This window comes from Battus philenor, unplaced genomic scaffold (assembly GCF_028537555.1).
Source record: "Battus philenor isolate CCGP_79_NKW_IND1 unplaced genomic scaffold, ilBatPhil1.0.hap1 SCAF_5, whole genome shotgun sequence".
In the NCBI taxonomy this organism is placed as follows: Eukaryota; Metazoa; Arthropoda; class Insecta; order Lepidoptera; family Papilionidae; genus Battus; species Battus philenor.
In genome coordinates this window covers 1,807,841-1,833,976 of record NW_027181715.1, presented here as the reverse complement: position 1 = coordinate 1,833,976, position 26,136 = coordinate 1,807,841, and the positions used below count along the sequence as shown (strand labels likewise).

At 33.6% G+C, this 26,136-nt stretch overlaps 1 protein-coding gene across 3 annotated transcripts; it reads right to left on the bottom strand.

Moving 5' to 3' along the window:
- Positions 1-661: 661 nt before the first annotated feature.
- Positions 662-26,079, bottom strand: LOC137929604 (amidophosphoribosyltransferase-like). Of its 3 annotated transcripts, none has more exons than XM_068772628.1 (14): positions 25,915-26,079; positions 14,825-15,023; positions 12,474-12,582; positions 11,266-11,412; positions 9,513-9,636; positions 8,722-8,852; positions 7,740-7,858; positions 6,770-6,805; positions 5,756-5,845; positions 5,404-5,562; positions 4,491-4,618; positions 3,660-3,881; positions 3,046-3,166; positions 662-2,769 (listed from the first exon to the last, which is right to left on the bottom strand). In XM_068772628.1, the coding sequence occupies exons 1-14, from the start codon at positions 25,918-25,920 to the stop codon at positions 2,615-2,617; spliced, it is 1,746 nt and encodes a 581-aa protein (XP_068628729.1). In that variant the 5' UTR covers positions 25,921-26,079; the 3' UTR covers positions 662-2,614. The 3 variants fall into 3 exon arrangements, with proteins under 3 accessions (XP_068628729.1, XP_068628730.1, XP_068628732.1); XM_068772629.1 differs by lacking the exon at positions 25,915-26,079 and adding an exon at positions 16,169-16,274; XM_068772631.1 differs by lacking the exon at positions 6,770-6,805 and having other exon boundaries at positions 25,915-26,078.
- Positions 26,080-26,136: the final 57 nt, after the last annotated feature.

Here is a 26,136-nt window from a genome sequence, read left to right as displayed (position 1 = left end):
GATTTTTTTAAGACACTCCGGTGTTTGTTACTGCTGCCCAGATGGCATTAGCTGTAGCAAAGCTATAAGGCCGCTACATGGGTAAGATAAAATTCGTTTATTCAAAATGGGAATATTTATTAACAGTCAACTTATTATCTATTTTATTATTGACTTTATACATTGCTTCGCACGGTTTTATTATTGTGGTGAAGAAGCAGGAAGAAATTTCCTCGGATTAGGAAGCCGTTGATCTATTACATCGCTTCGGGGGACGCTTAATGATATGAGGCTCAAGGGCTCCAGCGTAAGGATCTCTTTGGCTGTCATTCGTTAATGATACCTACTTAGAACTCCAACAGGAGGCGCCCGAGACTGTCGAACCTGCACTTGACTGGTTGCTCTTATCTGGCTAATATTACAACAACCACTTTGGAAATCGTTAGAGCTGGGAGAAGTAGCGGAAGAAACTCCAGTAAAACTATGTATGATCAAAGGTTGACGGCACCTGTGATGAATGATCACCACCTCCGACCACCTCGTTTGGAAGAGACCGGTTAGTTATCGAATAAAGTTAGTATATAGCATAATTTGCTGTATAATTCTATGGCACAGTAAGAAAAAAATGGTTTCAAACGAAAATTTATTAATGGGGGGAGGGGTAAAAATAAAACAATAGAAATAGTAATTAATAAAGTTAGAGAATTATTTTATTAACTAAAAAATAGGAAGAATTTCTTTACATCTAAACTCCTACACCGAAACATAAAAAATATTATCACTATAAAACGTTTTAAATATAGGAATGTACATATCGTAAATACATAGCAAAAGTTCCAATAAACATGGAGTTTACTTATAACTAGATGAAACAGTGGCACTTGAGGTTGTTTCACATGATTATAAACTATTCGAGATAAGGCACTTTGTATGGACGTAAAAACAATTCATATTGAACTTTAGTAAAAAGGAAACTTTATTGTAAAGTTTAGGCGCGTGTCACACTATGTGACGTCATAGATATTTCAACATGGAGTATGTTCCGAATCACTTATATAACTAAACTATCATTTATATAAAGATTGGAAGATTAAGACAAAGAGAGTACGAGATTCAGTGATCGGTACGGGTATGAACAGAGAAATATCTCTATAAACTGCTGAAGGATTTGAACCCATCAAGAGATAAGATCAGCTCATTCCTTAAACCAACATAACATTGGCAGGATCCTTTAAACTTTGGTCAGGTAGAAACATTTAGTTGGTGAAGGTAAACGCATTGCAAAGCTACCTTAAACTTAGTACGCGGGTCGTCAGCCCCGAGAACTCCTTTAGTATCCGACGTCAGTACGGTAAATTCATGGAATGTTGAGAAGTTAATTTTAGTATGGACATGCCTTAGGAGTTACTTAATTTTAAAGAAGAATTCGAAAAATTTAAAATTATTAAAACGACAGGTTTAAACCTTCTCATTAAAATAAACCCACATAATTTACAAGTACCCTCAAGTAAATTTTTTGAAAAGGTACACTTTCCCTTTTATATAAATGTAGGTATTTTTTTATATAACTGCTGTAAGCATCACAAAAGAATTAATTATAAAGAGGTATATAGTATCCTTCCGGCCGTTGGAACTGGAAGGTTCTTGAATAACAACTACGATCCGGTATATATCCCACTAGGTGGACTGAAAACTTAATCAAGGTCGCGGGAAATATATGCGGGCAGCGCGAGACCAGTTCATCGTGGTGATCTTTGGTGGAAGCCTATTCCTTGTAGAGAGTATCTAATGGTGATGATGATAAAATTTCCATAACAAATATAAAAGGCATATGTATATATAGTAAAATATTCATAGAACAAGTACAAAAACTATCTCATCCTATTCCGATCACTGAGTCAAATAATCGCATAAAATCTTTATAAAGTCGCAACCAGCACGACTTGAATAATCTTTATTCCATTAGTTAATTAAAAAGAAAACTTTGATAACTATGTAAAGACTTAAAATTATAATTATCTAAGTCATTATAAATATAAAAGAGATTTATATAATGAATTTCAAAAAGGTAAAGTACAATAAAGTGTATTTTTCTCATAATTTTTTTTTGCCTCAAATTACTATTAAAGAATTTTTTTTTACATTTTCAAAGACCACGATTATCTTACATCAGGGTTGTCAAAATCAACGCCCGAGGTGTTCATTTTTGCAGTCCTGTCATATTTGAAAATAGTTCCGGGCAATAAAATTTCTCCTAAAACAGGCAAGATGTTAACAGAGAAATTATATTATCAAGACGTAAATAGGAATGTAATTTTATATACGTTTATTAAAATGTACTGTAATGTTAAGCATTTTTCATTCTCAAGTTAGCTTTTATGTTTGACAACCCTGATCCACACACAATATTTTTATGTATAGTTAATAATTGTGCATTTAAATTTTTTTCTGGAACGTTCTTGGCAGGTATCTTTTACCAGAATCCGAAGGTTTTTAATATTTTTTACACAATTACTCTATGATGATTGTATGCGAAGCGCGCCATCTATCGATCACAATTGCATACTTTTAAAATATTTACGAATTTAATTTATAATTTTGTCACGAACTGTGTGGCGTGTAACGTTGGCACCGTTCACCAGTCAACGTCCTCAGGCAGCCCTCCAGGATACTCTCCAGTGAGGCAGGCGGTACAGTGACCTCCCACGCCGTCGCTGGGCGTCGTCTTCATGTTGTAATGCACAGCGCTTACCAAGCCCTCCACACTCAGGTATTCCAAACTATCCGCACCTGGTCAATATATCCATAACTTAAATATCACATATATTATCACCTGTCACTACAAATATATGCTAAGTCATGTTTTTATGCGAATTTAATTCAATAATAAGTACGCTTAGAAAACGTATCAAAATCGGAATGACTATTATATAAGATCATTACAATAATTTATTCAGATGCAAAATTAGATGAATTTTTGCGGAACCACGTAAATCCCGTGGACCTTCAGAGGTCCACTCGGACCACTTTACAACTTAAGGTCTACAATATAAATATATTACTTACCAACGTGCTCGGCTAATTTGTAAGAGTCCATTTTGTTGGCTATCAACTCCTCCCTCGTGGGTATGTTGATGCCCATGTAACACGGGTACTTCAAAGGAGGAGATGCAATCCTAATGTGGACCTGCCAGCAAGATACTTTGAATAAGTAAGCTATATATGTGGAACTTATTACATTATGGATCGATTAAAAATTTTTATTTTATCGTTTACCTCTCAAAAAGTATGTGGTGTGTCCATTTCTTTGTTTTATTGTCTAAAGTACATTTCGAACAATATGTCGTACGCGTTGTTGAACCACATTGAAGTTAATAAAATTGTTTGATGTTTGAAACCATATAGTTTTAATGCGATTGATATGAGACGGGTTGCAAAATGGTGTAATGTTTCAAGTATGTAATACATACTACAAAAGTGGCTAATAAACCCGCTCCTCGTCTCGCCGCGCTCATACCTAAGTGGTACAAAAAAAATTTCCGAGCACTTGCTAAACAGAATTCTATACGGATAAAAATATTCCAGGCATTGTAGTTGCGTTTTGAACCCATAAATATTGATTTAATAAGAAAATGCTCATCGCTTCTGTCTTACTCTTTCGAATATAAAAAAAGACTCACTTCAGCGGCGCCGGCGTCGCGCAGAAGCTTGATGATGGGTCCGATGGTGTTGCCGCGCACGATGGAGTCATCGATAAGCACGATGCGTTTGCCGCGCACGTTCTCGGAGAGCGCGCCGAACTTCTTGGCAACGCCCAGCTGCCGCAGCCGCGTAGACGGCTGGATGAACGTGCGACCCACGTACCGGTTCTTGCACAGCACCTCCATGAACGGAATCCCTGACTGGAAACATTTTGTGCTTTAGTATTAAATATTACCATAAATATATATATATACATATATATATATATATGTATGTATATATATATATATATATATATATATATATATATATGTTTATGTACGTATGTATATATATTAAAGATACAGGTCTGAGATAGGTAATAAACGTTTTTATAGAAAACATAAATAATTGTTTTTTTAAAAAGATTACATTTCATCAGCATTGTCTTTCCCAAGGTTTTATGTTACTTACGAGATATCTTATGGAAAGGAAATATTATATAGCATTTAAAATACAGTACATGAGTTTGTTTTAATTACCAACATCCATTAGAGCAGTGTGTATCAAAAAAATTTAAAGTGAACTCGACATGAGTTGAACCTTTCGCTTTAATATAAAAACATATATATTACTTATGGGTGCGTAATAATTTTAATAAAGAAGGTGGGGCATGACAAATGAAAAGGTTGAAAATTATTATATTAGAGCAAAAGGTAACTGCCTTCAAGTTTTTTATTTCCTTGATTTGATGCCTAAAAGTCAGGAATAATATGGACAGATGAAATCAGACCTTATGCACACACCTTAAGGTTGTGATTGACACTCACCTGCCTCGCGTAGCCATGTGCAGCCGCTGTCCCCGACTCGGGTACAGAGGACACGATGTCCGCGTCCACGGGCGACTCGCGAGCCAACATACGTCCGCACTGCAGCCGCGCAGAGTACACCATTTGACCTGTGAAGTGTTTGACCATTAGCTACGATGGACTACGTAAACTTTGAAAGCTACGGGTGGTTCAAACCTTTGCTTTTATGAAATTGATTCATGTACAAAATGATTAGTTATAGGTGTAAAAGTTTTAAAGGAACAATTTGTAAAGCTTTTGTACCTTTAACCAAACACCCTGTATATAATCGTATCTAGTTAAGTTAAATTAGGTTTGTAGGAGTGGTCGTAGTACTGTAGCTTCTTGTTAATGTTGACCGCACCTCCGCTCGCACTTATAATGAGCGCGGAGACTCAACAGCGCGAGGCAAACTTTTGTTGCGTCTACTGTGGCGCCATCTGTCATCCGTTTCATTGCCGCCGCCGCCGCGATGCAATCGATGGACACGTGGATAAGAAAAGTAAAGAGCTCGTTGCTAGGCAACGCATGTTTCGAGGCGCGGTCCAACGGCGGAGCGGTTAGCGAGTGGCGCGCGATATGCACGCCACAGGTTGTTAAAAGTTAAACATATCTATTGGATCCAAGATTATGTCAAAGTATATCATTCCTTTACCGTTTAGGCTACCAATACATAATACTACCAATGCTACCAATACTACCAATACTACCAATGCTACCAATACTACTAATACTACCAATACTACCAATGCTACCAATACTCCCAATGCTACCAATACTACCAATCTTACCAATCCTTTCCATAATTTACTATCATATATTCAAAAAAAAATCTTAATATTTAAAAGTTTTATATGAGGATGAAAACCAACTCATAAGCCACCATATATCTTACCCTCAAATATGCTGTCGGCCCTCGCGAAGTAAACATACTCGAAGATGCAAAAGGCCTGCTGCTTGTCGGCTGGTCGCTCCACCACCGCCACCGTCCGGATACCGCGCCGCGACATCTCCACTATCTCTCCAGGAAGCACTTCGCGCACATACCTAGCACCTGAGAATTCATCATCAGTTAAATAGGTAGAATTATTTGAAAATGTATTTAACCCTCTACCGTCCACGGGCGTTATTTTATATTGTTTTAATAAGAACAATCAAAATATAAATATCCTAGTAAATAAAGGGAACTTAAATATTATTACACGGGAGTATACATCGTGATTTAAAATCAATTATGAAGATCTCACCAATTGACAAGAACCCGCAGGACTCTGATGAAACCACCCAACCTTCAGCCTTATCGTCGACTCCATTCTTCGCAATTCCGTTCATTAAAACTGTAAACATATATCATTTAATTTTAATAACACATTAAAAATATATATACATACTTTTTAATTATTCAAAAACACACACACTCATATTTTTGTTTACTTTTATTTGATTTTAAAATTAGATTATTTATCTAAATAATTATAAATGGACACACTTGGACTAAAATACGCTTATTTAATCTGTACTTTTTTGTTAACTTTGTTTTATTTTTTTAACCTCATTTCGTATTGTTTCCTTATGCTATTAATACAAAACAGCAGAATTAGTAGAAAAAAATATTATGTAATTTGATGGTGGAAAATTACATGCAATTCGAATTTTAAATCCTGTTATCGAGTTACAATGAAAAACAATGCTTTAACTATATTAGTACAATTGAATATGGAGCAAATAAAACAACGAGTGGGCGTGTCTTCATTAAAGCGATCGTCTAACTTGTTTGAAATTTAAAAACCACTTACTTTTTAATCATTTATACATATTTTGGCATGCGCTATGTGATCCCATGTGATGTAAAATGTACATGGTATTATTAATAGTTTTAACACTGGCAACATTTCCATGGCCTCCATGCAAAAAATAACTTTTTTAAGGAAGAATATTCTCTGTTTTAGAGATATCCCGCCATCTGCCATCACAAATTTCAGTCAATATATACAGTATGCACTGGTGTTATTTCCTTATGGCATGGCAACCCAAGACCAATTCATATTGCCATTCTCCCTGGGTTCATTAAAGCATGTTGCTATATTTAAAAATGTGAATAGAGTTAGCCGGTGACCAGAAACAGGTAGATGCGGTGAAGATAGACAGACAAGGTCAAGGTCGCGGGAAGTCGCTGGTGATCTTTGATGAAGGCTTTGTAATGGGCGTCAATCGAATGATGTGGTGATGATGAATTGAGTTAGTAGTGAATCATGCATTACCCGCGGCATGCTGCGCCGATGACTGTTTGTAGACATCTGAAAACGTTTATTTGCGTTAATTCGAATTATAAATTCACATTGCCCCAAATGGAATTTTTTTTCACAATTAAACCTTTAGGTAGACTCAACATATAAAAAATATATTGTTATAGGAATTTTTAATTACAGAAATATTGATTTTTCAAGTATGTATTTACATACATTAATCGTTGATTATTTTAACATCATAAGCTGCCACTAGCTTGTAACACTGATGTGCTACAAAAGCCAGCCAGAAACTCAACAGTTGCTCTGTTATACAAAATTTTACAATTATATTATCAGCCATAACACACATTATATTATCAACCATATAAATGAGTCAACATATCAAATTACATTCATTTCAATAAACTAAACACTCTTGTAGGCTTTAAAATCATTTATTAAATAATACACTTTTAATATATAGTATAGTGAATATTCTTTTATATTTACAATTGATAATGATAATGATGTTTTAGTTTAATAAATAATCTGTGAACACAATAATGAAATAAACTGGTCAATCACAAGACACACAGATAATTGTGACAGTATATTTTTTAATCACAATAGATACAAAGACAATGGCTCATGCAATTCCCTTGAAATATTTAATGGTTTATAAAAATGATTCATTACCCGGCGATAAATATTGCACATCGATTTTTAGAAAGAGACAATCGGCTAATTTCGGCTTCGTACAGCGTTATTATAGTATGTAGTTATGTTTGTATTTCGTGCGACAGAGATAACGTTCTACGAAGCCAAAATTAACCGATTGTCTCTTATTCCGCAAACACGAGCTAATAAAAAATCAAAGTTTCAATACCATTCAAATTTTCACGGTTATTGAATGGATTTTTGAATATACCTAGTATAGACAAACAAACATTTATTTTCGTTACATATATGTATATAGATTAATAAAATAGATTTTAGTACTCACATGAAGAGCCAAGAGGTAGTATCTTGCCAAGGCACAGTGGCCTATTTCCATACGGGTCTCGTACCGCGTATATTTTGTCCTTCAGCATTATAACAAGAGAATAGCTGAGAGGCGCTAACCTGGTAAAAATACAGGGTGTTTATGTGTGTTTATTTACTTAATTAAAAACTTTTTATACATATTTTCATAACGGCGAACTTAATGCTGAACATTCTCTGCCAGTTTACAGTTGAGATGGTGCAGGGATAAATTACATAAGGGTAGGTGAAAATAATTAATTACATACAATCTTCAATGTTGTGTGAAAAAAAACTTTTCCATTTAACACTATTGAAGTTACAAAGTACATGAAGGATGGAGAAAAGAAAACACATTTATGTGTCTCCTATGATCTCTGTTCATCACTTATAAAAGAAATGAGATATTATAACTTTAAAATTGATTAAAATTTGTCTTGATTACATTTGCATTGTTTTTTTTTCTCTCTTTCAAAAACATGTTATTAATTTTTTTACATTTTTATTAAAAGCAAAATTAAGTTAAATACTGTTATTTCTGCCTTGTAGTAAATCTTAGCACGCTATTACTGTGATATATATATGTTTAAGATGTCTCTCTCTTTATCTCTTCTTTTTTTAAGCCAATAGAAAGCCATTGCAAGGTACAAGCTTCTCCTAAAGATATCTATGGAGAATATACCATAATCGCCAAGTTTTGCAGGCGGGTTGGCGATAACAGTTTAGTATTATAGTACACAGAAGACGCTGCTGTCCATCCTCTGAAAACTTGTTTGTGGGCAGTGGCGATTCTATGTAATTAATACAAAAAAGTGTGAATTATATAAGATTGCAACTTGAGAATCGAACTGGCGATCTACGATTGAAGGTATCAGTCAGATCGCTGGGCTATCACTGCTCACTTTGAGACCTGTATCTACTAATCTTTTAACAAACAAATATTTTTATAATTACATAACAATTACCTCATAAGGTTATTGATCCTAGCAGGCCAATCAGGTCCATTCGTCTCCCCTTCTGGTGGGTTCAGGCACAACGCCTGCGTAATCAGCTCGGAGTCCGAGTGTGTGGACAATCCGACACCCCTGCCGAGGACCTGGGAACCGGTTATATCCTATGTCAAAATAAAACCTTCACATCTTTTAAGTCTATTAATCCAATTATTTTCAAGACATTTAAGTTCTTAGATTGAACTGCAAAACTATACCACTTACAAAAGTGCATACTCGCACCACTTCTCCCAGTGCTGACACTTTCCGAAGTGATTGTAGTGTTATTAACCAGGTTACTGTTATATTAACCAGCAAACGGTCAAGTCTGAAGTCTTATGTCGGAATACTAAGTAGATTTTATTTACGAGTGACAATGTAAGCTGAGGTCTCTTAGCCTTTGACCCAAATCACTCGATAAAGCATCTACTAAAGCAATCTAAAAGCTCAGTGATCTCCTAATCAAGACATCCTCTAGGAACCCCCTGGACTTCCCCTGAACCTTCGGTACGTTAAGTGGTCTTAAACGCCTCGTACCAGCAAAACCTGCAAATGCCACTTAGACAGCTTACACGTGTAATTATGATATTTTATAGCCCAGTATAGACGAGTGTAAAATAGTGTCATCACCATTATCATCTATTCCATATATCTCCAACAGAGCCGTAAGGAAGCGGTTGCTTCCAGCTTCTTCCGATGTCTTTAACAAAGTACTCTGTAGAAATATCTATACAAAGGTATAAGATAGGACGGTAGATGATAGTCACCATCTTCCGAAGACTGCTGCAGTTCACCAGCTCGCCGTTGTGAGCTACAGCGAGCGCCCCGTGCGCCGTGTGAACAACAAATGGCTGGCAGTTAACCTCCTCCGATGCAGCTGACGTCGAATATCTGTATAGACAATGTTTTAACATTAATACATATTAATACATAAGCAATATTATAATATACACCAATATCTCACTTGGCTTCGTGGTTAGGGTAAAAAGAAAACACAACGCAAATTTAAACGACACAAAGTGAATTAAGATTTTCTTTAGCAAACTATGTAATGATCGAAGAAGGTTACAGGGTTACGAAAATACTACATTTAATAAAGTAAATTGAACAAAGTAAACATTTGCTAAACAAAAATAGTATAACTCTGCTAATAAGTAAATCGGAAAAATATATAACTTTTTTGTAACCAGAAACAACACGTAAAAATTTATATAAGTTTATTATTCGCATTTTTTTAAAGAAAAAACAACACTGCGTAATTGAAACTCAATTCTAAAATTAGCGAATACAAAGTGAACATAAAACTTTTAAAATTGCTTTGATTTTTAGTTACAAAAGGGATTCCCGGAATGTTGGTGGCATGGCGCAATTAGAAATAAGAATGTTGCCATCTGTTAGGAAAAAAAACTTGAACCCTAAATAACGGAACATCGAAGCAGCGACGCAAATTTGAAAAAACGCAAAACGAAATGACGCAAAGCTATGTATTGGTTTACTCCAAACAGGGCGCCTATTGGCGTAAAGAGTTTAATTTATTTTGATACGGTTTGATTCTCCGGTTAACTAAAATGACTTATCCAATTGTTAAATCATATATTTTTGCATGCATATGCGCATTTACTGTCAATTAATATATGCTACACCTTGTCAAAAGTCAATGGTTTCTTAAATATTAAAAACATAATGATAATAAAGTAAAAGCGTTTTTAATTTTCAAGTTACTACATATAAATTAATTATTGTTTATTGTCCTTGTTGTTACTAATATAAAAGGTACACATTCACTTCTTCAAAGTTTTTACACATATAAACAATAAGCTCTGTTTTAATAAAATTACAAGAGAAAAATGCGCAGGATAAAATAAAAAAAAAATTCTACATTAAAAAAAACGACCGCCTATTGATCAATTTATCATTACTTTTTTTTACACACCATAGAAAAGAGTTTATATATTTTTTTCATTTCAACGTTAACATATTCCATATTCAAAAATAAATAAATAAAATCTCGCGTATAATTGGAACAGATAATCACAATTGTGTTGTTTAATCTGTAATGGGTTTGATAGGGTCGAGTTATTGGACTACGTAAAGTGAACTTAAATTGCGTCATTCCGCCTCGGACCCAAATGACCCAATAGTCCACTTGCAAGTGCCTTTCGTTACATTTGACAGCTACTATCATCTATTCAGTTAATTGTCGGGTGCCCATCTTGTGGGTATAACGATATCTTGATTTAAAATAATTAAAGATATAATAAAATTTAAACTTTCGAACTTTTTCTGAGCACGATTTTAGGTAAGATTTTGTAGTTATAAAAAATAACCAAACTCTTTTCTCATATGCATCATGACTTGCTTTATCATATTCTAGTTATAAACAATTTTTTATTTTAATTACGCTCTGCACAGACTAAATATTGAACGTTTGTTTACGTTTTATTTTCTAACGAAACATGCACAGATAAAATAAAACATATCGCCCTTAAGGTCAATAACATAAAATAATTATCAACTTGCCTGGTGTGGCCTATGCCAAGGTTCCCTTTCAGCTTCCTCATAGCCTCGTCATTAAATATATTGTTGATCAGGCCCATGCCTTTGTGCGAGTTGAAGGTCCTGGCGCTCTTGCCTTCCGACGTCACGATACCGGCTGACTCCTGTCCCCTGGATAAAATTACATTATTTTTATAATTATCTATTTAAAACGGCCATTGATAATTGGCTTTAAAAGTCAGATGGAAAGTTTTGTTGATTGATCTGTAAAATTAGAAATAATAAATCATTGTTTTAAGTCCTCAAAATCATTATAAAAATAACTAAGTAAAGCCAGAAGTCATAATACTGCAAGGCATAAAGCCTTTTTCAAAGATCTGCATTCAGCGACATCTCTTGACCAAAAATATATCGTCGATCTACCTAAAACGGGATCTACCCATACTTCTACCGGATCATGGTCGCCATTCGAAGCTATGATTGGTATCAAGTATTCTAAGTATTTCTTAAAACCTATGGCTATAAGACTAGAGACAGCCAACCGCACCGTGGCTTTTTTCCACCAGCGGAAGATGCCGGATGCAGGCCGCTTCCATCAGGTCCCATTGAAGAAAGACAAGGCTTAACCCAGGAGTAAACGTCACACGACTGAAATGACGGACATAACATTCTACGTCTGGTTACCAAAGCGCCAATGTATATTAAAATGCAAAACCTTTTTTCTTCTTTTTTTACTACCTTTCACCTATCTTATTTTTGATACAGGTATATACACCCTCCTAGTTTCACCTACCCTCTCACATCCTTCACAATTTCTATCATTCAACATATTCTATCCCTCGCTACAGTTCCTATTACACGGTTTTATTTTGCCTAATTACGTAACTCACCACCCTGCAACAAAATTGCAAGAAAGTGTGGCGGCTGTCCTCTCCTTCCAAAAGGGAAACGATGTTGCCGCAAGCAATGCAAACCTATTTCCACTTCGCAAGTCACTCTAAACCCATTTATAGCAAGTAATTGCATGTACCACAGTCTGGTCCACCGCTGGGTCACAGATACACGAGGTACTCCGTTTGAGCTTAAACTTACACAGGTACTCTGAGAATCCCGCAAAATCGAGGTTGTAGGTTCAAATCCGATATTGGGTTAGCCTGAACCGTCATAAAGAAACCAGCAATCTCTGGTTGATAGGTCATCGGTTGAGCTGAAAGATGTAGAGGAAAACTCACCTGTGTTGTAACGCCACCAGCCCCAAGCAGATCACTTGCGCCACATCCACCTGGGTCGGCCATTCTCCAGTTCCAATAGCTCCAAACACACCACACTCGTGAGTGAGTCCTGTTGAAATTTGTACCAATCAAATAATCAGTGGTTTCAGAAATAATAAACAACGTAATAATACAGTAAAAAAAAAACAAAGTTTTTGAAATTTTGGGTTACTATATACAAATTCAATTATTGTTTACTGTCCTTGCAGACTGTATACTGGTAGAAATTTTTTTTATTCGCATTCAAATAGAAAAAATAAATAAATGTAATTTATTTCAAAGTAATCACTTTAAATATTTAGATTGCTAAAAGCTTTTTGCCTGACAAATAAGTTATATATTCACTCTAATCTCATTGCGTCCCAGACATCTAAGGAGTATCAAAGCTTCTTGTTGCAATTATACTTCCGATCATATAAGACAGACCACGCGCATTTCTACGCGAAAAACATAAATATATAATTATGTGGAATTTTTTCGTAAAATGCTAAAACACCTTGTTTTTGATTTAATAGTACAATCTGTTAAGAAAAATTTACTAAATACTCAAAAAAACATCATATTGTTTACGTTCTCATCCTTATTCCTGCTGCGTCTTTTATTCATTCGTCCTTTATTCTTTACAAATTATTTTTAATTTTTCCTAATCCTTTCATTCACCACCTCATTTTCGTCGCATCCACACCAGAATTCTACGTCTTCATTTTGTTCTGTTTTGTTTATTTTGCTTTATATTTATCACACATTTAAGTGTTTTTCTTTATTAGTCTTATACACTTTTGTTTATCTCTTTAATTCTTCCTATTAATGATGTCTCCTATGACCCTTCCGCAGTATTCTAGAAAGGTCCCGCGACTCTCCTCGTTGTCCACAAGTATTGCAAGTATTCTAAGTCACGACTACCCACATGAATTTGATATTCAACAAGTTCGAATTTACTTGGGAGATCGTAAACATAAATAACCGATATAGGCTACTATATAACACGCAGAACAGATGGCCGCTGGGGCCTTAAAATTCTGGAGTGAAAACCATCAGCAAGAACAGCAAACTCAGCGTAAGACGTCTACCTACAGGGTTTGATATGATAAAGGTAGACAGCATTAAGAATGCATCTTTAGTTATTGCGGATGAAATTCAAAATTCGAACATCGAATCTGAACAAACTACGCCTTATCAACAATCAGAATGCGTTTAAAGCGCGACCTCCGCGGGCGCGTTTCATCATGCGTTGATAATCCCGAGTCGACGACATCGCGACAGACCAACTTACAGTTTGTAAACATGTTTTGTGTATTGAACGTAAATATTTACGTTACATGTATGTACTAACAATAAGTACTTTTTTAAAATTTCATAAATAACATAATAAGGAAGTCACGAGTTGACGAAATTTTAAGTAGTATTTGATCTTTATATACCACGAGATTTTTTCTTTTTTTTTTGCCATCCAGGCTTTTGGTCTGTGCAACAAAGCTTCGCTGATCGTTATGTGATAGAAAGCGTTTAACTTAGTGCTTCTTGAGAAGTTACGGTTTGTACTTATAGGCCGCCAAACTATTTGATTTCTTGCGAAAACTTCTTGAAGTGTCTGCAAAATAGTTCCAGAGAATGCCACAACTTGGACTATCACTTAAATCACGGTGTAAGGGTGCCTCAGAAGGCCGAGGCGACTGTATTGATTATTATTATATAATAGTATACAACAGTTTAAAAGTGTTACTGAATCGGTTAAATATGATTATAATTTTGTCGTGGAATTTTTTCAATGATAAACTGCCAGCGTGTATTTAAATTATTTTGATCATCATTTCAACCGAAGTCCATTGGTGGACACAGGCCTCTGTAATAGATTTCCAATAGGACCGGATGCCAGCGGCCTTCGTCAGCTTTTCTGAACTATCTCAACAAGGTTGTCAACTTTGTACGTCTCCACTCTAAACTCTTAAGGCCCTAATGGTCATCATATGCGCTTTAAGTGGCCTGCTCGTTGTCACTTCAACTTGGCAATCTGATATACTAATTCGGAAACCTTACCAGAATCCGCTGGTTTGATTGGGTCGAGTCAATAACTAGACAGACGCAGAGGATAGGATTACATAGATGAGGTCAGTGTCGATTCCGTCAAGGCATTTTAAGACGGACAAAACCTCCAGTAGTAAAAAATTTATTGAGAAGAAGTTTTATAATATAAGTGCACGAATAATCAAAAGAGACATTTAAGTTCACGGACACTTCCGCTCCGCTGTAAAAGCCTTAAGGCTATCAGCATGAACATCAACAGATAAATCAATAAGTAAAAGAGACTATACCTGATTCCACAGCACCCCTGCCATATCTCTTGCTTCTCACTTTAACCTCGCTCTGTGTGTTGTCGCAACAGCAGCTGGTCTGGCAGCTGCCCTCTTGTGCGTCATGCAGACTTAGTCTCTCCATGTGTGAGTGAGCTGGTGCATCCTCGGATCTGCTTAGCCTACATGGCGTTGGTCCTGCGGGACCGTCCATGTTATTCTATAACGAAAGAATTCAAATCAATAACCTTGCAAGCCATAAGTTCAACGAAGCTGCTAAGGTGAATACATCATCGAACATAAGAAAGATCAGTTTAATGAACCCAGAAGGTCATAGCTTCTTCTCAAGCGCATCTGTTATAGTTAAAACAAGTACATCGTTATAATTATTTTTAAATGTCGCTGTTAAGACTAGCTCAAAATTGAACGACAAAATTGATATCAAAAAGGTGACTCTGATAAAATAAAAATTACCTCTGTAATTCAAAATGCTACGGTATTTTTTTGCAATAGCACGTGTATATCTATCCTTATTTAATTTTAGGATTCTTTGATTATTTTCTATTGTATCTTAACTCTTCTTAGGGGGCCTTACAAGAAGGCTCAAGGTCGTTCAGTGAGCAATGGAGACTGTAAAGTTAAAAACTTTTGCGAGATCGAATCACATATGAAGAAACCCGCAGAAGAAGTAAGATCTCTAACGTAGCTCGAGAAGTGGGTGGAGTACATCGCTCGTGGAACTAATGGCCGTTGGAGTCGAAACGTTTTCTGGTGACGACCACGACCCGGTAGACCGTTAGTGGCGATTGTCTATGTTTTGAATTGAGCATCTGTGGGACTACATACATGACTGCGTGTCCTTAGGGGAGTCCAATGCTACAATGTAACTATAGTAATACGCCAGCAGTAGCGGACAGTCGCTCTATGCCTCTGACATCTGAATATGTCGCCATCAAGTCGTCAATAAAAATAAAAAAGCGTGTTAGAATGTAATCAAACAAAAAATGTCATCAAAATCATTCCAGCCGTAAGATATGCACCGCTGGATATAGGCCTCCCTCATAGATTATCAATAGAACCGATTATACGCAACCTGCACTAGAATATTAATTGAATGAAATGAATGAATGGAAATTTAAACTGATTATTATTGAAGTATTTGAATGTATGTGTATGTAAGTATCCAAATAGAAAACCTTCTTTGTTATCCTTATTAATTATTAAAACATTAAATCATGTAAACTAAGAATTTTTTTTTGTTTATTTACTTTTTTGCGTGGCAGACCAATAACTTTTTATAGTTCAAAATGTCAAAAGTTATTGACTATTTATAGCATCTAGTTATAAATACGTTTCAATTATTACCTGTGGCACCTGTTCTTGTAAAACAAATTTTCGTTCACAAAAAAAAATAGAATTTACAGTAAGAACAAAATCTAAAAATTAAACGCCCTAAGGTTTTTTATGTATGAACGCGACTTAACACGAGGCGGTGACTAACCGCTGTCAATCGCGTGCACAGATTATATTGTACGCTATACAACTAAAAACTTTTTAGTGCCAATAACACAACAACAGATAAAAACACACGCCTCTGTATCTGTAAAGAGGCGCTTGTTCATTTTGATTAAAAAAAACTATTGCTACAATAATATGTTTGACGTCAAACAAATTGAAAATATTATTGTCTTATTGATTGAGACCTAGTTAGAGGATATTCACGTCATAATGCTACGTCAGATAAAATACAAAAACACAATCGCGTGGTTTAGTAACTACGAATAGAAGCGACGAGTGAACGCTTCATGTAACTAATGAACTTTATCAATTTTTACGTTTTTGATCAAGATCATTGGACATATTATTCTAACTCCTCTCTTCAGGGTCAGGGTAAATAGGTACCTACTGAGTCTTCGTGCTTCATCTTCGACCACGTCTTCGCTTTTCAACAGACTAGTTGCTGATCAAACGCGAACAAAAAAGCGATTTTAACCCTTAACTTGGCAGTTTTTTTTTTTTAATATTACATTAATATTCATACCACTCGACTTTTAAGACTCAAGGATGCCAACAGAATAAACTAAACAATCGTTCGAAAATTAAGAAATTACCTAAACATTCACATACAAATGATTACTTTCCGTTCAAATTTGATGGCACTATTTTTTTTTAATTCTGATGTATCTCTACAGATACATTATCAAGAAAAGGGTTAACATAATAGTTCATTAAACGTAAACTTGTTACTACTATTACACTTTGAAAGATTTTAAAAAGATACTGAAGGTTGTAAATTAATTGCTCTACCGAGACTGGTCGTGCGTCGCGGGTTCGATTCCCTAGATACAATCTTATATAATTCACATTATGTACATTGATGTAGGATTGCCACCGCTCAATTACAAATTTTTAGAGAATAGACAGGAGCTTCCTCTGCATACCGTAATACCATATTGCGATGGTCAACCCACCAGCCTGGCTATATTCGAATGTTGATGCGCGCTGTCAGCCGTTTTGGCTTTCACGGCTTCATCGGACTCTGGGCTCGCGGATCCGAAATCAGCGAGCTAATAAACTAAAAAATAAATCTACGTCAGATGCTTCACCTGACGTATTGTATTAGCTAATAACTAGCCGAATGTGGCGATTGTGGTATATACCCCCGTAAATATCTTTTGAGAAGGGCCTTTACTTTGTAGGGGGCGTCTGTGGACTAAAACGTCTACTCTATTAAGGATACTGTGAAAATGACCACAGAAAAAGACCGTGTTTCTTGTGAGCTTTTGTCAGATGCGTTTGGAACTGTCGTAAATTGAAGAATATCTAGTTCCAACCACAAGTGATCATAGAAGATGATAGAAGAGGATAGTAATATGAATTAAAAAGAAATTGGAATCTGGAAGTGATGTCTTAAATTTTACTTAAAAACAATAGGAACATCCTAGATAACTTTTGGACACCATTGGTTGTCTTTTTAAAGTAAATTTCTTTGCAGACCCATCCACATATGTTATTGTAAATGTTATTTACATCAACATAATTCAAATATATACTTACGTAGATTTTAGACACGTAAACAGATATTATATTTCGTCAAAATATTTGTTTATTCGCTGACGTAAAATTCAATAATACATCAAAAACGATGTGCAAGGTTAAAATAGTACGCGAAGATACATTTCTATATAAAGACAACGTTATTATTTCAAACCGATAAACTTGTGTAAATAGAGTAAACGCAATTCTGGTGCCCTGTGCCGTCAGATCAGCCGTAGGGGGTCGTCAGTTATCGTTTGACATTTAAGTATCTTTCCATAACAAAGGTCCGGTAGTGCTACAAACAACAGATAAACTGACTCTCGCAAATTATTGCCACGCTTGCAATATATACGTCCGTTGATGTCGATAGACCTATATCTAATGCACGAATCTAAATTCCATTTTTAAATTTGTCGTCCAATTTTTTTTTTAAATAGAATTCGCCCTTCTTTTTTTTTCAACAATAATCGTTTGGATTAATGACTTGCTTAAGATATTGATTCTGTGCAGTTTTAGAATTCGTATTTTAAAATAGTCGTCAAAAATAGAAATTTTTATTTTCGGTTTGTGTAATAAGTAAAAATAATTGTGTATTTAATATTAAAATGTTATTACAAGCATTACAATGACGTCCATTAAAACAATAAAAATAATAATAAATAGGTCATTGCTTTATATTGTTTATACAATTTATATCTTAACATCACATGATGCAATATCACAAGATACGTTGATCGTATTATGAGAGTAATAATTATCTTTTGCATGTTTTTTTTTTGTTGCTAGCCAATAATTCTTTATTTTAGCACATCAATTATTATTATAATTTATAGAATAGACGCATTATTTGTATAAAAGTAAAGACAGTCTTCAAATTAAATCAGATCATTCATTTCGTGAAACATATATCAAATATGGTCATAAATGAGAATAAATAGTCAAAATACCTAATGGCGCACAAAATTTATGTAGGTATGTATAGAAAAAATGCCATTTATTAATTCAAATTTAAATTAACATTCACAATAGTCATTATAAAAAAAATTAATGTCAAAATTATTAAATTTAAATTATTATTTATTATTAATATTTAGTAAATTTATTATTTATTTCTTATTAAATTTATCATTTAAAAATTCGTCAACAACTTATAATTTGCTTTACCGACCGAAAATGTGTGCAAGTTACATTTGAAATGAAGTCGATTCAGTCTTTCTTTGGAGAAACGTGTTTTATATTTTGGACAACTAAGCTTTACTCCGTTCTGTAGTCCAGAAAGACATTGGTGCAAATGTATATTTGTCCTGGTGAACACCTCACATATATTGATTCTAGGAAACTTAGTTTATATTGATAGACTTCAATACTTTGTATGAAATATGTAATATCATCACATCTCCAATCGACGAAAAAAAAAACTGCGAAACAAATTCAAATGGCAGTGTTTAATAATAAATATATCATAAAGCATTAAGCTTTTATTTACATCGATAGTCGTTTCAGCCCATAGACGCATCATGACACAGGCCTCCCCCAAACATATCTATGGGGGCATACACCATAATCGCCACGCTAGGCAGACGGGTTGGCGATCGCAGTGTAGTAATATGAAACGAGATCGCTCCTGTCCATTCTCTGGAAATTTATTCATGAACTGTGCTAATCCTATACAATTAATGCACAAATATGAATTATATAAGATTGTATCTCGGGAATCGAATCCGCGACCTACTATCGAAAGTCAGTCCTCTACCGCTATACCACTTTTGCTCTGTTTTTCTTACATAATATAAATAAATGAATTAATATTAATGCAACGGGTTAACTTGAAACTATTTAATTTATTAAAATCCTACCTCTATATTCACAAGTATTTGTGGGTATTTCAACTTGTTCGTACTTTAGCAGGATCATTAAGAATATATACAGGATGTATCTGTTTTATTCTGTCTTTAGCATATTAAATAAACATTTTCAAAGTAATAATTTTAAATACATATACCTATTATTAATATCTTTTATACGAAATTAAAATGATATTAGTAATTCTTATATTATTAAAATATATTCGACCACCGCAGACGGGTCGGCGTCAAAACTTGTTTTCACAGCTTTTTTAATGAAACCGGAGCAGGTGGCATAAAGTCAACTTGCTATAAATTTGATAAAAAAAATAATCTATCTAAAATAGCAGACCGTGAGAGTAAAAAAAAGTTCCTTATACACCATGGTACGCTTAAAAAAACGTTTTCTAATAAATGATTTCTGACTTAAAAAAATTTGACGCATTCTTACGATTTAAAATCAAACACTACGTCCTTTTATATATCCAAGGTCTGTAACTAAACATCTTCATCACCATATAAGCATAAATATCGTGTTCTTCATAACGGTGACCGACTAAGGAATTCGATAATTAAGTGATGTAACTCGAAACACACTATATCTGTCTCACACTACCTATGTGACGTTTTGTCAGTCGTTGTATTTCGTGTGACAGAGATAACGCTCTACAAAGCCGAAATTAGCCGATTGTCTCTTTCCAAAGGTCGAAGTGCAATATTTATCGCCGGCTATAAGTTAGTTTCGCGGGAATTGAAGCCAATGGCTAAGATCGTCACAGTCCTTCATCGCAGGGCTACCACAGCAAAAAAAATATAAAATTACTTTGTATAAACAAACTTATTAAATGAAAGTGTTATTGAATTCAAAATGAACAATAACATAGTATCAAGTGCACGGGCAATTCGCGTTAAATACGTTTCGTAATTCGGATCATATTTCAATTACACTTTGTAGGTTGCAAAAACTTATTATTTACATTATCGAATATAAAAACTTCGTACACGAGTACAGGCCGCATGTTTTATTACCTAACGTTCAATGAAAACTAATCAGTTATAACAACTATATATTATACAGGGGACAAAAAATATCATTCACAGAAAATGATATAAAATTTTTTTTGACGTAATACTAATACATTCAAGTTTGGAAAATAAGATGTTATAAATATATTTCTCTCTATTTTATACAGACACATTAATTAGATTTAAAATTATAGTAAAATCTTCTCCATAGATATCTATAGCGATATACCATAATTGCCACACTTTGCAGGTTAGTTAAAGATCACAGTGTGGTAATATGGTACGCAGAGGACGCTGCTGTACATCCTCTTGAAGGTTGTATATGAGCAGTGGCAATCCTATATAATTAATGCACAAGAATTATATAAGAAGCATTACACATAACAACTGTTAAGGAGTTAAAAGTAGCAGGGAGTAATATAGACTAGAAAATCACCAGACATGACTTAACTACCGTAGTGTTAATCGTCAGCTACTTTAAAACTTGGTGACAGATGGGTGAGAGATGATGAATGATGTATCTCTACCTAAGGAGTGCTTTTAACGTGATAAAGGAGAAGGAACGAATCTACTCTTTTTGATCGCAAGCCTCACTCGTGTATATAGATGTAAGGCCGGTTTAAAACGAATTAAACCAATCGGTTTAAAACGAAAAAAACCGTTTAAAACCGAAAAAACCCATTTTTTTTTAGATTTTAAACGTTTAGTGTTGACGACTATGTTTTTCTTAAATATAAACACATTATCTATTCCAAGCGTAGACATTACCTAGCTAAGTTGAAAAACTATTACCTAGTTATCTATATTGGTTATTTTGAAAAGATTCATACCATACATACATACTATACCTAACGTTGTCTCTTTCATGTGCAAGTAAAACAGAGGGCATTCACTGTGTGTGTGTGTGTGTGCATAGCAGTCGGCGGTGGTTCTCTGTCGGCAAACTCTTTGAACAGAAATTGAGGAGTGGACCTTTGAGTAGACCTTAACTACTTGGAAATAAAGGGCAAAACTCCTATCCACAATTTCTTTATGATTTAGGTACATATTTTAATCTATTGTATGTAATATTGTTTCTTTATAATTATAGTACTTTATATGTAATATACTTACCTACATAGGTATAAACTGCATAGGTAACTAACACAAGACCAAGTATTGTCGATAATGATGTGTAAAAACACTGTTCTTATATTTTAGTAGGCGAGTTTTAAACCGTTTAAACTCGTGTACCACTCTGCATCTGCTGCTTGTAGTAAAAGAGATATCACGTTTTGTAATAGCAATATTTTTTTTTTAAATACGTGATAGTATTTTTAATAGTGTTGGCATAAAGAACCTCCTGTATATACATATTTATGTGTGTACACTTTCGTCATCCCGTCGACGCTTATCGTCAATAATAAGACGACCTTAAAATCATTTAGTTGTTGATAACGGTAACCAAAATTAATGTAAAGCATTCAATACTCATACATATTGACTTTGTAGATATTCGATAGTACTCTAATTGAAATACAAAAAGAATTATTCTTAGATAAAAAAACCCGTATAGAGGATATTAACCAACTAATTAAATGTACGTAAATATCTTAATGACGTCAATCGAAAGTTTTTTTTTAATTATAAGAGAACCAATCTATGCTATTTTTATATTAAATAATAATTCGTTTAGATTTAAAAGCAATAAAACATACTTCGATATCAAATAGTAAATTCAGTAACGTCGTTTCAACCTATAGTATATATAGGCCTTCCTCAAAGATATCTACAGGGGATATACCTTAATCGCCAGGGCAGGGTTGGCGATCATGTTGTGGTATTATGGTACGTAGGGAACGCAGCTGCCCATCCTCTAAAAACTTGTTCACGAGCAGTTGTAATATTATTAATGATCCCGGAAATCGAACCCGTTACCTACGATCGAAAGTGTATCCTCTACCCCTGGTCTCCCACTGATCTACAAAAGTTTAATACATAATACATGAAATAGTAACAACCATAACAAAAATGTATATCGCTGTAGTCTTCATAAACATTTTGTCACATAACTATTCCAATTTTGAATTTATAAAAAAAAATCATGTCATAGGAAGATAATTCCAAACTATTTATAAATAATATTCAAGTTCAAAAATAGAACGGCTTATTTTTTTAATTTCATATCAATGGCTTTAACGGAAAAAAAATTGCAAAAAATATATTGAAAACGAGCAAGTGAAGAACTAAAATATTAGCTTAGCTTCACCTATTAATATAGGCAGATAATATTAAAAAAAAACTCGTGATATGTCCTAAAAACTTGCAAATTTTATTATATATTCATTACCACGTGTCGAAATTCACAAAGCGCCGCCGCGATCCGCAACGTTCAGACGTGCAAAGAGACGAAATACAACTTGTGTTTGTACTTACAATCTAGCATGAACTTTTTTTTAACGCAAATCGATACTTAGATCCAATCTTCACATTTTGTTGACTTTTTGTAATTTGGTAGGAATGTAGAAAGTATTCTACCGAAGCCAGCTTTTAAAATCGGTCTTTATGAAAAAAGTGTCTGGAATCTATAAATCACAGGACTTAGACACGGACCCTTCCGCTCTGTGAAATCAGTACCGATGAAGCTGTAAAAGCCTTAGGGCTAACAGCATTAGCATCTTCAGAAACAATAGAATAGGAATTAGACTTTCAAAAGCCCGTGATAACACTTAATCATGACACATAAAATCAAGTGAACATAGTTGACGTAAAAAAATATCAAACATAGGTAGACGAACTTAACCTCGTAAATTAATAATCTAAGCTAGAATTGTCTTCTATTTACATAAAATTTTAATTAGAGAGACCTATTGACAGCTCGCCTGCAATGTAGGCCAAACTGTTCAATTGTAAAATGTAACGCAATTAATCGATCATAATTATTATTTAATTGGTATAACATATTTTCGCAATCTCATTAAAGTGATTATGACATTATTAAAATTAGTAATTTACAATTATGGGTTATATGTGTAAAAGTTTTACAGGGGTGAATGGTGAATCTTTAGTTAGCAAAACCATTAAATACTTTTACACCTATTTAAAATCACCATATATAAAGTGATCACTGTAATATTTTACATTAATTTTTTTTTAAATGTGACTGGCCAATAAATTCTGCCAGTTCAAAATATGCAGAGTCAAATAGTAAACAATGATTATATATTTAACATATAATAATAATTCGAATTTTGAAAATGCTTTATTTGCTTATTTATTTTATCATTAACTTATTTATTATTTCTGCAATCATAAATTTATTGATTTAGTTTATACTATATATTAGTTGACCCCATTAAAGCTTTTGCTAATCAACCAGTAGATTTTGGAAAATTAGGCTAAGAAAACCTATCCCATTTTGCTACTGTTATATTTGGTTCAAACCTGGAATCTAATGGACATATAGAAAGATATAATTTATTATCATATTACAGTTGAATCTAAATAACCATAACTATTGTTACTCTACCTCAAATGACAATTCATTAATTGTTTTAGTTTGTGAAATATAAATAAGGGACAAGGAAAATTAAACATTGTTGTAAACAATATTGAGGGAAAGTCAAAGATTATAATTTCAAGATAATTTGAATTCGTACTAGGATTAAACTTTATTCAAATAACAAATACCCAAATATATAGAAAAAAGAGTACATAAAATCTTCAGAGAGGAACTTACAAGAAAGCATAGAAGAACAAGGGGTTGTTAGAAGAAAAAAAAATTCTCTGCTTCGTACCAAAATATGGTATATAATTCTGCTGTACCATGAAGTTTATGTTGACTTAATTTATCAAGTCAAATTTATTAAGCACATTGCTCACATACAAGATTCTTCTATTCTTTACTTTTCCATCCAATTTTATTTGTTTTATCATAGAAAGCAAAGTTGAATAAAACAATCACAGATACAAGTAAGACAGAGATACAATGCCTTTCACTTATAATTGTATAAAGTTATTTATTTAATGATCAAGGAAAATTTACAGACTAATTTAGATAAGACAAAAAACAAAATGAAATAAGTTTGTTAGTAACAAGCTTCCACAGATAAAAGTTATTCTTCGACTTAGTCAAAATCCTAAACAGAACTTTCCACTTATAGCCGAAGGCATGGTTAAGTCACTTAATTAGACCTACATTTTCACTAGCTGTTGTAGCCATAAAAAAAACATAATTGAGCTTTAACATAATGTAGGATGAAACTATCACCTTTTGCCGCTAAGTAATTCCTACTTTAGAACAAACGTTATAAAATGAAAACATAAGTTTATTTACACCCATCATAACATAACTTAACATAACTTTTTTATAAACTTTGTTATGATTCAAAAATATTCTATAAACCATTATTTATTTTTAATTATGACCAAATGATTTCAATCTTTGTTTTTGATATATATAAAAGTTGATAAAACTGATAATTTTCTTTTGTGACAAAGAGTACCCTAAAATTTGCCTGAGTTGTAGTAACATGTAAACACTTTTACTTAATAAACACATGGGGACATTTTAAAACTTAAGTCATTCTTATGATTGTAAAAAAATTGTTTTCCTGAATACTAAAAATAAATTATAAGTTTTAATAAGGTTTAAACAGAATCTTTATTAGAAATCTAAAACTATGAAGAGTTAAAAAAAGGCCGTTTTTAAATTACATATAATTATAAAACTTTATATTTATCAGCAATTAAATTTATACGCCTGTCTTCTTATCGTAAATTTTTTACCATAACAGCGATGAAAAATACGGAAAATAATTGATGAAAACTACACATTAAAATAGACTAGTGTCTCAGTGTTACATAAATTAATACGTAACATTGCAAATAACCATAAACGAGGTCGCAAGTTATAACAAGTCATTATTTATCATAAATTAAATAAACGTCTCGATGTAATTGTACGAAGCTTTTTATAAATTAAAACGAAAAAGGTAAAACAACCTAAATTATATTGAAAATAATACAAAAAAATAATTAACACCATGCGGAGTACCACATTGTTATTTAACGTTACCATAGCAATTCTTATCTTATGCAAATGCTAAAAACTTTTTACGAAAATAACATGCCGCAAATTTCTAAACATTCCTTAGTATTTCTAACAGTACAATTACAAGACGTAATGTTTATATAGACATAGTGAATTAACTTCGTACTCACCTGCATCTGTGATAATATTTGAAGGCGAATAACTTGCAAAAGTATTGTGACAACAAGCTTAATTTATGTTGTGTATCGAAGCAACAAGTACCACCAAATAATTGACTGTCCATATATTATTTGAATTTGAATTGAAGTCGACTGCGCGTGAGATTCAATACGCCCGACGAGTGAATGAAATGGCAATAGTTAGAGTAAGGTTTAGTAATCTTGATATTTTGA

What these genes read in the sequence shown, in the direction of transcription:
- LOC137929604 (XM_068772628.1), bottom strand. An exon ending in CTGGTGGCGTTACAACACAG is followed by an intron (nt 11,413 to 12,473) that starts GTGAGTTTTCCT and finishes AATTTTATCCAG; the next exon opens with GGGACAGGAGTCAGCCGGTA. An exon ending in CAAATTAGCCGAGCACGTTG is followed by an intron (nt 2,770 to 3,045) that starts GTAAGTAATATA and finishes TATATTGACCAG; the next exon opens with GTGCGGATAGTTTGGAATAC.